Source organism: Hipposideros armiger, unplaced genomic scaffold (assembly GCF_001890085.2).
Source record: "Hipposideros armiger isolate ML-2016 unplaced genomic scaffold, ASM189008v1 scaffold_84, whole genome shotgun sequence".
Lineage (NCBI taxonomy): Eukaryota > Metazoa > Chordata > Mammalia > Chiroptera > Hipposideridae > Hipposideros > Hipposideros armiger.
The window spans coordinates 3,154,194-3,167,722 of record NW_017731434.1 but is presented as its reverse complement, the minus strand read 5'-3'; the positions used below and the strand labels follow the sequence as shown (position 1 = coordinate 3,167,722).

At 40.4% G+C, this 13,529-nt stretch overlaps 1 protein-coding gene across 3 annotated transcripts in view; it reads right to left on the bottom strand.

Moving 5' to 3' along the window:
* Window positions 1–13,529, bottom strand: part of AK5 (adenylate kinase 5) — a 225,566-nt gene that overhangs the window by 100,343 nt on the left and 111,694 nt on the right. For all 3 annotated transcript variants that reach the window (XM_019644035.1, XM_019644036.1, XM_019644037.1), the window contains exon 8: window positions 5,524–5,600. In XM_019644035.1, the coding sequence (XP_019499580.1) occupies window positions 5,524–5,600 (77 nt within the window). The remainder of the gene's footprint in view (window positions 1–5,523; window positions 5,601–13,529) is intronic.

Genomic DNA, 13,529 nt, shown 5'->3' with positions numbered 1-13,529 from the left:
TGAAATGAAGTAGTTCTACGATTAGGTCTCAGTTTTTGGTGAGCCTATGGCCCCTGGACTGTAAGCTTCACCAGTGCTTCTGAGGTTTGTTCACCCCTTAGGTGGGGTAGGTGGCTAAAGGGGGCTGCAGTTGGGTATTTCCATTCTGCCAGGTAGGTTAGGCTGATAAAGCCTTGCAGGTTAGGTTCTGATAAAATCATTGCTCCTGAGGGCAGACCTTGTTAAGAACAGAATGCTCTGGTGTATTTCAAAATGGTTTCTTTCTTTCTCCCCGCTGCTGGAAGCATAAGGAGATTTTTCTCTGATATTCTCTGTGGAACCTGGTTGAGTTCCAGGAAGTAAAACTGACAGAAGCGTGGGTACCCTTATGACTGGGTACTCTGGAGTTTTTAACTCTCAGACTTGCCCACACAGAGTCTCCAGCAATTTGTTGATTTACAGTTTGGGTTTCCTACGCAGCACTGGTTCCCTTGGAGCTTCTTGCTTGTGGGTTTCTGCTCTGGTAGGTTTTGATTCTTTGAATCTGCCTGTCTTTCCAATTTTTGGCACAAGAGGTTTGCTTTGGGACCTCATTTCTCTAACAGATCTAAGAATTGTTGATTTTTTCAGTTTATTCAGCTTTTTACTTGTTGTTAGGCAGAGTGGTGACTTCTAAGCTCCTACCAGACCAGAAATCACAAGTGTTGAGACAATTGGCATTCACCTAGCTGAAGATATGGTGGCCTCAGTCAGCTACCGAAAGGCACCAGTTTCTGAAAAGTTCAGTAAGTTGGGTTTGGGGGATGAAAGAAAGGGTGTTCCCGTTTACGGAGCATTTGTTCTGTAGGAGGGAACTTGCACTCTCTGCTCCCTACAACAGTACTTCCTAGTGAAGTCATTGTCGTTTTCCAGGAGAGGAAACCCAGGCTCAAAAGAGTTAGCAAATTATCAAAACAATCACATATTAAATAGAAGAATGAGAAATCATTTTATTGGCTTTTAAAATAATGGGCATTTATTGAGCACATGCTGTGTACCAGGTTGTGTTTTAGGCATTAATGATACACAGAGCAGAATACAGTCCCTGCAATACGAGCAAATATTACAACACAGGGTCTCATGGGCCCCCTGAGAAGGTGAACTGAACATGTAACAAGAGAAGGGCTTTCTCAAGGAGAAGCTTGGTTTTGAAGAAGCGTGGGTAGGGTTATCTGGGACAGAGGTGATGAGGTTGGGGAAGCTTCCATGTAGAGGAAAGGGACTGTGCAAAGCACAAGCCATCTGGGGGGATGGTAAAGGGCTTGGCGTGGCTGGAGCATTCAGGGTGTTTGGCGATTGGCAAGGGATGAGTTTGGGGAGGGATGTAGGGGGTGAGATCCTGATTTGAAGATGCCTACGTATGTGGTACGAGATTCCAACTTACAGTAATTCTGACATCAATGAGGAGCCTAGAAGGGTTTTATATAGTGGAATGTGATGATTGTTTTTGCTTTTCAGAAAGATGATTTTGGTGGGGGAGGAGCTGGGGAAGGGACACTGGTGAGGAGACTATCTCAGCGGTCCCACACAGGAAGGCTGAGGGTGTGAACCAGGGTAGCAACAGTGGACCTGGAGAGGGAAGGAGGGATTCCCTCCACAGGAGAAGTGACCAGTTTCTTGATCAAACTGATGTAAGGAGGGAGTGAAAGATAGGAGGCTAGGAAGACGCTCTTGTTTCTGGCTTGGCCAGTTGGGAGAATGGTGGTATCATTCACAGAAATAGTGAAAACAGGAGGAAGAACAGATATTGTGGGGGAAGATGGTAAGATTGGTTTTGGACATGTTGAGTTGAGATGCACAGGGGAAATCCAACCACTGCTGTTCAGCCAGCAGACACATGCAACAAGGAGCTCACCAGGGAGCTCTTAGTGAAGCAGAAATCACGGCTATGACTGGGCTTCTTAAAAAAGGATGTGTGCAGTGAGGAGTGAAGGGGCCACTGCCAGGGTACTGGGGGGCATCCACATTTAAATAACGGACTGATGAAGAGGAGTTCAGCAAGGAAACCAAGGATGAGTGAACCAGGAAGTAGTAGGAGCACCAAAAGAGAGCAAGCACATTGCTGGGCAAGAGCTCTGTGGCCGAGGCTGGTTCGGTGCTTACCAGATGGATCGCTCCCTTCCTGCACACTAAGGAAGCTTCATTTTCCAGCCTCCTTGCACGTAGGGAGAGCCAGTGACTGGGGCCGCCAACTGAGTGTGAGAGGGGGTAATGTGCAATTCAGAGCAGGACTATCTTCCTTATGCTCTTTTCCTTCCCATCCACTATCTCTTTGGACGTCATATCTAAAATAAGCTCTAAAAGGAAAGCAGTCAGATTTTGAGTTTTATTTGTCACCGTAGCAGAGCCTAGACTATCTTTCCTGGTTCTGGCTCTTCAGACAGTTGTGATTGAATTCTGTCTTTACCTATTGCCAGCTGTGTGGCCTTGAATGAATTGCTCAATTTTTATGTGCCTCAGTGTCCTTATAATAAATATAATACTAATAAATAATAATATAATATATTTTATTATTTTAATATATTTTTTAAATAAAAATATTTTAACAAAATACAATAAATCATCATATAATAATATCTATCTCATATAATTGTCTGAGGATAAAATGAGGTAACAAATATGAAGAATTTAGGACAGTATGAAATACTCTAGAAACGTCAGAAGCTAGTGGAGAGGAGAATGTCAAGGGATGGGGATGGTTTGCAGCTGGGGTCAGCAAACCGCCCTCAGGTCAAATCCACTCTGCTGCCTGTTTGTGTATGGCCTCCCAGTTAAGAATGGGTTTTACATTCTTAAATAGTTGAAATAAATTACATGAAAATTATATGGAATTCCAATTTCAGTATCCATAAATAAAGCTTTACTGGAACATAGATATACTATACTCATTTTTGTAAGTATTGTTATGGTTGCTTTTGTACTACAATGGCAGATTTTGAGTAACTGTAACAGAGGCCATATTGCCCACAAAGCCTAAAATATTTACTACCTGGCCCTTTACAGTAAAAGTTTGGTGAATGAATGCAGCAAAGGTCAAGAAAGATAACAAAAAAGTGTTAACTGGAACTGGCATTAGATTACCAGTGACCTTGACAATGGCTTTATTTGGAGTGGTTTAAGGTAAAACTAGGTTTTGGTGGCAGGCTGATCAAACTTTGATTCCTAACTCTACAGCTTGCTACTTCTGTGGTCTTGAGAAGTCATTTAACTTCTCTGAACTTCAGTTTGGTCAGCTATAAATTAGAGATAAACAGAGCTACCTTCTTGAGTTACTGTAAGGATTAAAAATAATGCATATAAACCCTAAAACACAGTGTTTGGCTTATAGTAGGTGCTCAATAAATTCTAGCTCTTGCTTCATTGACTCTGCTGCCACCAAAATTGCTGTTATTTTATAGATAATGCATTTTCACTTTTAATATTTTATTTTTGTCTTTTGTGTTCTGATATTTCACATGATACGCCAAGTCTTTGCTCGTCTCACCTCTTTAGTGAGGTCATCCTAGTTAACACTGACAACTCTACCTAACACTGTAATCTGTCCCCCACTTCAACATTTCTAACTCTTACCCTGTTCTACTTTTCCTTTTCTCATAGAACTTATTATTTCTGAAAATCTAGAGAATTTAGTAATTTATGTTTATTGTTTCCTATCTGTCTTCCCTACTAGGATGTAAGCTTCTTGCCTGTTTTATAGTACCTGGCACACAGTAGGTACTCAATTAGCATTTGTTGAATGACTAAATGAAAAAAGAATAAATAGATGAGAATTTTTTTATCCTGCTCAGGACTGGATATGCTCCTTCAATCTGGGAACTTGTTTTTTCTCTGTAAAATTCTCAACTATTACCTATTAAAATATAGCCTCTGCTTTATCCTTCCATTTTCTTTTTCTGGAACTACTTTTAGAATATGTTGGCCCAATCATTCTATACTCAGTGTCTCCCAAGTTCTTTCTTATATTTGACAACTATTTAGCTCTCTGTTTTATTCTAAGACATTTTTTTCAGCTCTATCACTAAGTCTCTATTTAGCTGTGTCCAGTCTACTATTCAAACTGGTAATTGAATTATTATTTCAATGATGATATTTTTTTGTGCTTAGAATTTCTATTTCCCTTTTTCTTCCCCCACTTTCCATTTTCTCCTGTGCCTATTTCATGGTGTCTAATCTTCCCTTTATCTCCTTGACTATTTAAAATATTCTTATGATAAGGTTTCTTTCAGACTTTTCTGTTATGTCTAGTTCTTGGGGTGTGAAGGCTTCCATTTGTTGAATCAGCTGGATTTTTCGCTATGGACCATTTCTTTGTGCAGCCGGTAATTTTGGATCATGAGCTCACCTTCAAGAGTGATGCTTTGGTGTTTGCTTTTGCCTGGGGTCTACGGGTTAGCAACAGAAAAGCCTCCACAAATGTATCACTGAATGGCCTGTCTTGGAAGCTAGGGTGAGAGGCAGTACATTGTGGGTGTTAGGGAACATGCTCTAAGTTCACTTCCCCACTGTGAAACTTGTGTGTAAACGTGGGTAAATTGCTCTTTGCTTAATTTTCTTGTCTATAAAATAAAGATAATAATTCCTATTTCCTAAGGATGTTATGAGAAATCAGTGAGATAATCAAATTAATAAACTAGCGTAATGTTTAGTGTGTATTAAGTGCCTAAAAATGCTAAAGAATATAAGAATGTGGTGGCCATTATATCACTTGTCAATAACTTCTTGCTTTGTGATATAAGGGAAGAAACTTAATGCTTGTAAAAATAGCATCTGAATATGTCCATGAAGTAGCCAGCTATTGCATTTGGACAATGGTCAGATCTATCTGCTTTATTTGTGACATACATTAGTTGAAGATGGGGGGAAAAACCCCCAGAAGAACACTTGGCTTTCAGCCATGGCCAGGAGCATTGATGAGAGGTGGAGGGAAGTTTCAGACATTATCCTTTTTAAAAAATAAAGCCTAATTAGAGAGTTGGATCATTTGCCAACTATTTTGGAACATTAAAATATAGCAGTAAGGAGAGTTCTTCTGTTGAGAGTAAAATGACCTAGATAAATTGTTTTATTCAAATAGAAAATATATTTAACTCCTTGACTGTGTTGTCCTTGCCCATCAGGCCCTTTCGAAGGTTAGAAATAGAAAAGCCCTGATCCTGTAGCCAACACTTACTAGATACCGTTGGTTTATTATTGGGAAGGGATAGAGACACAGGCAAATTGTTGGGCAAGAGCATTTCATGCAACCTCATTTCTACTGCATGTTAACTTTTGACCACAAACCTTTCCTTAATTAATTGTCATTTTGGATCTGTGGATAAGGGAGGGTTAAAAGGACCAAAGTTAATGCATGAAAGTTGTAGGCTATTATGATTGATCATGGGATATATGTTACTATTTATCTGTCAACATTTCACAAAATGATTTATAATTCTATTTTCATGAAACAGTAATAAAGGCTACAATTAAAAATATTTAAATAGTGAAATATTTTTAGATTTTAATTACCTGATCTTCATAATCAGATCCTGTATCAAGGATCTCTCCAGGGTCCAACATCACTGCAGGATCAAGGTCACTTGAACCTAAGATTAGGAAAGACAAGATTACCTGACGGAGGCTGTCTGTGTCTGTTTCTAAAGCAAACAATCTCCCACTAGGTTTCCATATTTTCCTTATGATTACATTAAGTTTGCAAACATTTCTACTCTTCCCACCTCCAAGGCACTGTTTGGCCTGCAGACAGAAAATGCAGATGCTGTGGACACTGTTTTCCACCCGTAAGAAGGAGACAGTCTCCTGAAGGAGATTGATTTGTCAACAGCAAGGCTCAGAAACCAAAAAGAAGGGGCTACTAATTCTGACTGTAGTGGAGATGGGATTTGTCACAAGGGACTGATCTGTACGCCTGAATTGGGAAAGTGAATAAGGGTTGTCCAAGAGGAGAAGTGGTTTAGGGGTGTCCAATACAAACTGAGGTAGAAGGAACACCAACCACGAGCCAAGTACAGAGTGGGAGAAGAGGAGGGTTCCAAGAAATAAGAAATGCTGAGTTAGTTTGCTCAGTCCATGAAAACCTGACAAGTTTTTCCTCAGCTTTTTGGCCATGTTAGTTCCTGAAGGTAAGAAAAATCAGGTTAACTTAATCTATTAATAGATAGTTTTCCCAGTCTAGGTACTACAGGTTACATTAAATTGTTTACCCAGTAATCCCTAAGGCTCAAATTTAAACCGGTAATTTTCATAATGGGGCTCCTGGAGCACAAATGATTCACCGTCCTCATAAAATGACTTTCCTGCTGGGAAATATATGTCATCTAACTAGCCAGAAAGACAGAATTCAGTGCTTCCCATAAAACACTATGGCCCCTGTGAAGAAAGAAACCACTCTACGTTTCATTGTACACTTCGCCTTGCCAAATAATTCTTGGTCAGAATATGCAATGAGTAATAGTTGATGACGATGGACTTTTAAAAAAAGTCAAGCATTTCACACACTTCTCAGATAAGGACCTCTCCCAGAGATGCTGCTTTCGTATGGTCTTCCAAAGAGAATCAGGTATGTCCTCATATAGACTTTTCTCAACTTTCGTTTTCTTCTTATCACTACCCCTGCTGTTTATCAAATTGATTAACTACTAGCCCATTATTAAGTTGATTAAGTATTAAGTAGTATTAAGTACTAAGCCATTGTTTATTGTGTTTGTGCCTTTAAAATTTTTTTTAAAGGATGATAGTTTTTCTTTTTCTAAAATTTAATTTAATCTTTAGTTTCAGGTGTACAAAACAACATAATGATTAGACCACTCACCACACACAAAATGATAACCCCACCAAGTCTACTATCAGTCTGACATCATACATAGCTATTACAATACCATTGGCTATATTCCCTATGCTGTACTTCACATCCTGTGACATATATATTTATTTATTAAATTATGTTTAATTATAGTTGACATTCAATATTATTTTATGTTAGTTTCAGGTGTATAGCACAGTGGTTAGGCATTTATATAATCTATGAAGTGATCCCCTTAATAAGTCCAGCACGCATCTGACATTCTACATAGTCTTTACAACATTACTGATTATATTCCCCATTCTGTATTTCACATCCCCATGACTAATTTGTGACTACCAATTTGTACTTTTTAATCCCTTTACCTTCTCACCCTCTCCCAACCCCCCTCCCATCTAGCAACCATTAGTTTTTTCTCTGTTTTGTTTGCTCATTTATTCTGTTCTTTAGATTCCACATATAAGTTAGATCATATGGTATTTGTCTTTCTCAGTCTGACTTATTTCACTTAGCATAATACCCTCTAGGTCATCCATGTTATTGCAAATGGTAAGATTTCATACTTTTCTTTTTATGGCAGAGTAATACCCCATTATATAAATATACCACAATTTCTTTATTCGATCATCAGTTGATGGGCATTTTGGTTGTTTCCATATTTTGGCTATTATGAATAGCACTGCAGTAAACATAGCGGTGCATATATTTTTTCAAATTAGTGTTTTGGATTTCTTTGGATAAACGCCCAGGAGTGGAATTGCTGGGTCATAAGGTAGTTCTATTTTTAATTTTTTGAGGAACCTCCATCCTAATTTCCATAGTGGCTGCACCAATTTGCAATCCCACCAACAATGCGTGAGGGTACCCCTTTCTCCACATCCTCGCCAGCACTTGTTATTTGTTGAAGGATAATAAAGTTTTCAAAATGGAAATACTTGACCCATCAAGCCATTTTGGAAAAGTAACTAACTGTAGAGTTACCATGTACAGTTGCATAGGTGTGTACAGCACAATTTTAGGTGATGCCAATCACGTGGTCAGCGCAGCCCTCGACAATTCCATTATTATAAGTTGTTTGCTAGAATAGAGTTGGGAAGCTTATGCACACCACATGTTATTGACAGAGGCAGATCAGAGGAGTGATATGGAAATTTCATTTTATGTAACTTTTCTATCTTTGTGCTTTTGATATTATTTAAATAAAAAATTTATAAGGTGTATCTTAGGGCCTAAATACTTAATTGTCTCAAAGCCCAGTTTGAAGACCAGTTTGCACTTATGACTTGTAAGGTAGTAGCGATGTCAGAAGTAAAATGTATATTTTTCCATTAGAAGATCATAGGCATTTTAGAACCAGTATTTCACACCCTCATTTTAGAAAAGAGAAAGATAAGCTAGGGAGCAGTTAAATAACTTGGCCACATTCATGCAGAAAGTGAGTGAGATAAAGACAGTCATCAAAGCTCCCATTTCTCCTTAACACATCCTGCTGACTCCAAATTCTAAGCAGGAGTAACCCCAAATAGCTTCATAAATACCACTTTTCATTCTAATACGCCCTGAGAGAGGACCTGGAGGAGTATGCCGTCTCTTCTACATTCTGAGAAAATGAGCACCAATGAATGGTCAATGACGAGGTGGGTCACTGTGTGGCTATGAAAATGGAGGACTCAGAAGTAGAATCAAGCATTGTCACTCCAGCCTGTGACAATCAAGGGGCTGTGACTGACAGCATCATTTAATGTGATGCCGATTTCATTACTTCCACAGTATGGATATTATCCGCCACTGACTAGGGAACGCGATGATGGGTACTCAAATGATACCCTCACCCGGCATGCATTTAGAATGATTCATGTGGAGTAAGCAAAGTGATCTGAACACAAAGGCTTATGAAACATATAGCTGTTTTAGTTCCTGTGTCCTACTTTCTTTACTTAATTAGAAACTCTTCTTTTGGTTGTTTTAAAAAATGTACACAGTGAAGCGCTCTTAAACAACCCAGTTAGCAGATATTACACATGAATATTTGAAACTGCAGCAGGATTATTAGAAAACTATTTTCAACAACAGTAGAATGAAGACATCTTTGTTAAAAAAAAAACAGAACCAAAATCACCAGTGCTTACAAGGAAAAAGATATTGACTTTCCTAATAAGATGCTTTTCACAGAAATTTTACTGTATCATTAAAGGATGGAATTTTTTAACACGTTGTTGCTCTTGGCAACAGCATTAATATATCATAGAAGGCAATAGACAAAGGATGTCATTTTCAGCTTAGATAGTGATTGAATAGCTTTCATTTTCTTTTGTATTGGTTGCTTGGTTTGCTGAAAATGAGACCTTTAATAATAGCCTAAGGTTTGACATACAAAATAGGGAGGTAAATATAGCTATATGTATACATTTTGCCTTCTTTTGTAGGACAATTTAACACATAAGATAACTTCAATAATCTTGTTACTCAAAAAAGGCAGCAAAATTAGGACATTTTGAAAAAGTGATAGTATGACTTTCACATCCCCCCATTTCGAATTTGGCTTCTTTTCAGATTTAAAAATATCCTTTTTATAGATAACAGAGAAAAATGTGAGCTGAAATAGAACCCCATAGGGAGCACTCGGTGTCACCAGTTTTAGATGTAGAATGGTCTTTGGAAATATTATTTTCAGGTTGTCTTTTTAAATTTAAGTGGGAAAATGATACAAATCGGCTTTATAGGTACCAGAAGGCTAACCATACTGCTTTCTGGGATAACATTATAGACTTTTTTCCTCCTAGTGGATTTTCTGAATGAAGTTTTAAGAAGGTCCTCCCCCCACTTTGGGTACCAAATAAAGGGGCAGTCCTGCGAGGCAGGGCTTCTTGGGCAATGAAGGGTGTCTGTGGATAAAACTCCTCTAACACTTCATCTGCCCCTCTGAGGAAAGTGGTTTCTCCCTTGTCCCGTTTCTTCCACTAAACTGTAAGCCGTTTTAGGCAGGGTTGTATTTCTTCTCTGAATCTAAGGGCAAAACTGAGAAATTTTATGCATTCGATACATATATGCTGAATGACAGAAAAATGAATAAAAGGACCTTTACATTTTACTTTTGCAGGTCTTGATCTTCTTCATTAGGTCTACAAGCATTAAATCCCCTCTAAGTGCCTTAGGCATTACCCAGAGACTCCAGCTCTAATTCCAACAAACACGGAAAGTGTTAGTAACAGTTTGCATTAGAATTCCTTTAAAGCACCGTGTGTGTGTGTAATTTATTATTATTAATTATTATTATTTAAATATCCTGACAGTACTTTGGACTAGAAAGTGAGTTCCTGGGGGATCTCATAGTGGTGGACAACGGGGTGGGGGAAGGGGGACAGAGAGAGGGACAGTAGAAGCAGACCTAGGGAAATGGGGAAGAGTTGTGCTGCATAAGATGTGGTCTCTCCTTGTGACCCCTCAAATCCTCAGCAAAGACACTAGCATATACATAGTTTTTTCAATGTGACAGCCGTATGCTTTACACACATGAACTACTTACTCTTCACAACAATCTTTTGAAGCACTGCGATCGTTATCCTCTCTTTATAGATGAGAAACCTGAGGCCCAGAGAGATGTGAGTGATCTAGCCAGATGGCTCTCCTAGCAGTATTGATGGAAGGCTTCAGGGAGGGGGAGATACTACCAATGGGGCTGGAAGGCGCAGAGGCTTGAGAGAATGGCATTCTGTGGCATGGAGTCAAATGCACACTCTGCTCTGAAGACAAAGAAAATTTGGTGTGGCTGTGAGTCAGCGTACTCAGAGGAGTGGCCCAGCTGAGGTGGCAAGCTGGAAAAGAAAGGCCTTATGGGCCATCTCCTGTGACAGTCACACTGAATCTCCCCCACCCCCCATGCAATCTTGCACTCTAATAAGGGAAACGGATTTTTAACAAATAATCATATCTAATTATATAATCACAGTTGTGATAAATATGCTAAGGGAAAAGTGTGGGGTTCTTCTGAATGGCCTAATTTCGTCTGGGATGGGGGTCTGAAAAACCTTGCTGAGAACAATCACATTTAATCTGAGACACAAAGTAAGATTTGGCCATGTGAAGGATGGGGCTAGGAGTTGGGGGAGTACAGGGATGTACATTGGGCCAGGCAGTGCCAAGTAACTTGTGCAAATGGCCAGAGGCAGGAAGACACCTGAAGCTTTCAGGCCTGGAGGAAGCTGGGGTGAGTAAGGAGGGAGGTGATACTGTTGCAGGAACAGGACCGCTGTAGGAAAGCCAAGGATATTTCTGCCATGTTAACCACACTGGGGCTCTGCCTATGGAAAGTCATTGAAAGTTTTACTTTTTGTCAGGGAGGCAGGGTGATCTGAGCTGCATTCTATAAGGATTCCCATGGCAGCAACAAGATTTGTGACAGACAGGAGAGGCCAGGTATGAGGAAAAAGCTGGCGAGGAATGGCACAGCCTCGAGGAGTGCAGTGGGGCTAGAGACCGGGTTCCAAGGTGTCCCTGGGACTGGTGATTGGTGTGGGCTGTGAGGGTAGGGACATTTCTGCCTGGCTCTCTTAAAAGAGAAAAACTGCATGATTGCACTGATATGTGGAAACTAAAAAGTCAAATACATAGAAGCAGAGTCCAATGGTGGTTACTATGAGCCCAGAGGTGTGGGAAGTGGGGAGATGTTGGCCAAATGGTACAAAGTTGCATTAGGTAAAAAGCCTAGAGATGTAATACACAGCGTGATGACTATAGTTAATAATATGGCACGGAATACTGGAACTTTTCTAAGAGAGCATGTTTTAGGTGCCTTGGATCACACACAGAAAAATGGTAACTATGTGAAAAGAAGGTATGTTAATTAGCTTGACTGTGGCGATCGCGTCACTATGGATATTTACATCAAATCATCATGTTGCACATCCTAAATATGTACAATTTTTATTAAAAATATTTTAAAGAACTGAAAGCCGTTCGCATGGAGGTGGTATGGGAGCCACGGGGCAGCTGAGATTCTGCCAAGAGAGCGTTCAGAAGGAAGCGAAGCGTAAAGCGACAAAACCTGGGGGCTGGCAATGCACAGAGCAGGGGACATGACCAGTCTTGTTTAACCGGGTGAGTCACCAACATTTACAAGCCTGGAGATTTCACTACAGGTGCAGATTTCTGTTTTCTCTTGAAAGAGAGCAGGAACTAGCAACACTGGCCCGTTCCTTAGTGGCAACCATAGCCTGGAGCTGTGAGGTGGCTGCCTCCTGTCGGGGAGGCATCCTTTATTTCTAGGTAACCTCCATCCCGCCCAGGCTCACTTCACTCAGGGCTCCTATGGACAGAACAGGCTTATTTGAAGGCTGGAGCAGAACCCAGCTTTCAGGGACTTGGGAGTGGAAGGGAGCTAGCAGGAGTTGGGACTGTGAGCACAGACCCCTCTGTTCATAAGCCCGGCCGTGTAGAGAGGAAAAAGTAGGCGCCTTCAAACCTCTGCTAAGGGTCAGGCACTGTGCACTCTGCCAGAGGGACTTGGGGAGAATGAGGACACAGCACCTGATCTCAGGCAGTTTACCGACTAGCACAGAAGCCAGCCCAGCTGCATTGGTTAGTGCAGGAAGAGGCCACCTTGGAAAAATGCCACAAGATGCCGCCAGTTCTAAAGAAGGGGCTGCTGAAATTAGCTCCTCCACGCCACTGTATTAGCAAACCGAAGACATCTAGCAGTTAGATATTTGTTGTTAGAGGTCTATATAAATGTTCTAAATAAAGTATTAACTTAACAAGCACAGGTGTCACAGCATTTTTTTGAGCAGCAGTAGTCTTGTTTACATGCTTCTCAGTATTTCATCTTTCCCTGCAAGAGGCCATGTTTTTGTAAATATCCCTGGAAAATGAGGCAAGCAAATTTATGTCAGTTATCTGTGGTCTGTGGGTCTGCCCAGAATGACTACTGTCTTTCCTTTCTTTTTATTCTGTCTTTCTTTGAGACTGCTCTTAGTAGGATTTAAATATGGTTTAAAATTTTAAGTGGTTAGCCTTTTTCTTTACAACCTGGAACTTTTTGGCTTTTGCCCACTGAAGCCATTATTGAGAAAATAGATTGGGTCTGGGACAAAGATTTGAGAGTCACCTACATATAACTAATAGTTGAAACCATGAGGGACAATGAGTTAACCCAGATCAGTGAGTAAAAGAGAGTGAGAGAAGGGTTCAGGGCAGAACTGTGAGAACTACCTACTTAAGTGGGTGTGATTGTTCTGCATTACTATCCAACATCAAAGTTCTAGGCGGGGGAGTACGTAGCAAGAGTAGGCACTGTGGGAAAAAAATAAAATAAAATAAAATAAATTTTAAAAATTATAGGGCTGGCCAAGTGGCTCAGTTGGTTAAGAGCTCGCTCAAGAGTGCGAACTTGGAGCAACAGTGTTGCCGGTTTGATTCATGGCCCGAGCTGAGCTGCCGCTGAGCTGCCAAAAGGTGGCAGGATGGTTCTGCTAAAAATAACAAAAAAAAAGTAGGGGCTGTGGGTCAGGTGGGTGTGGCTATCACATCCCAGGGCAGGCTTTTTCCAGGTGGCAATGGAGAGACCTGTATGGTTTAAGGACTCCTGGAGGAATTGTAACTTTGAATTCTTGCACACAGTATGGGCTAGATTTTTTCTTTTTTTTTTTTTTTAAAGATTTTTATTGGGGAATTGGGGGATGGGAACAGTGCTGGGGAATTGGGGGAAGGGGAACAG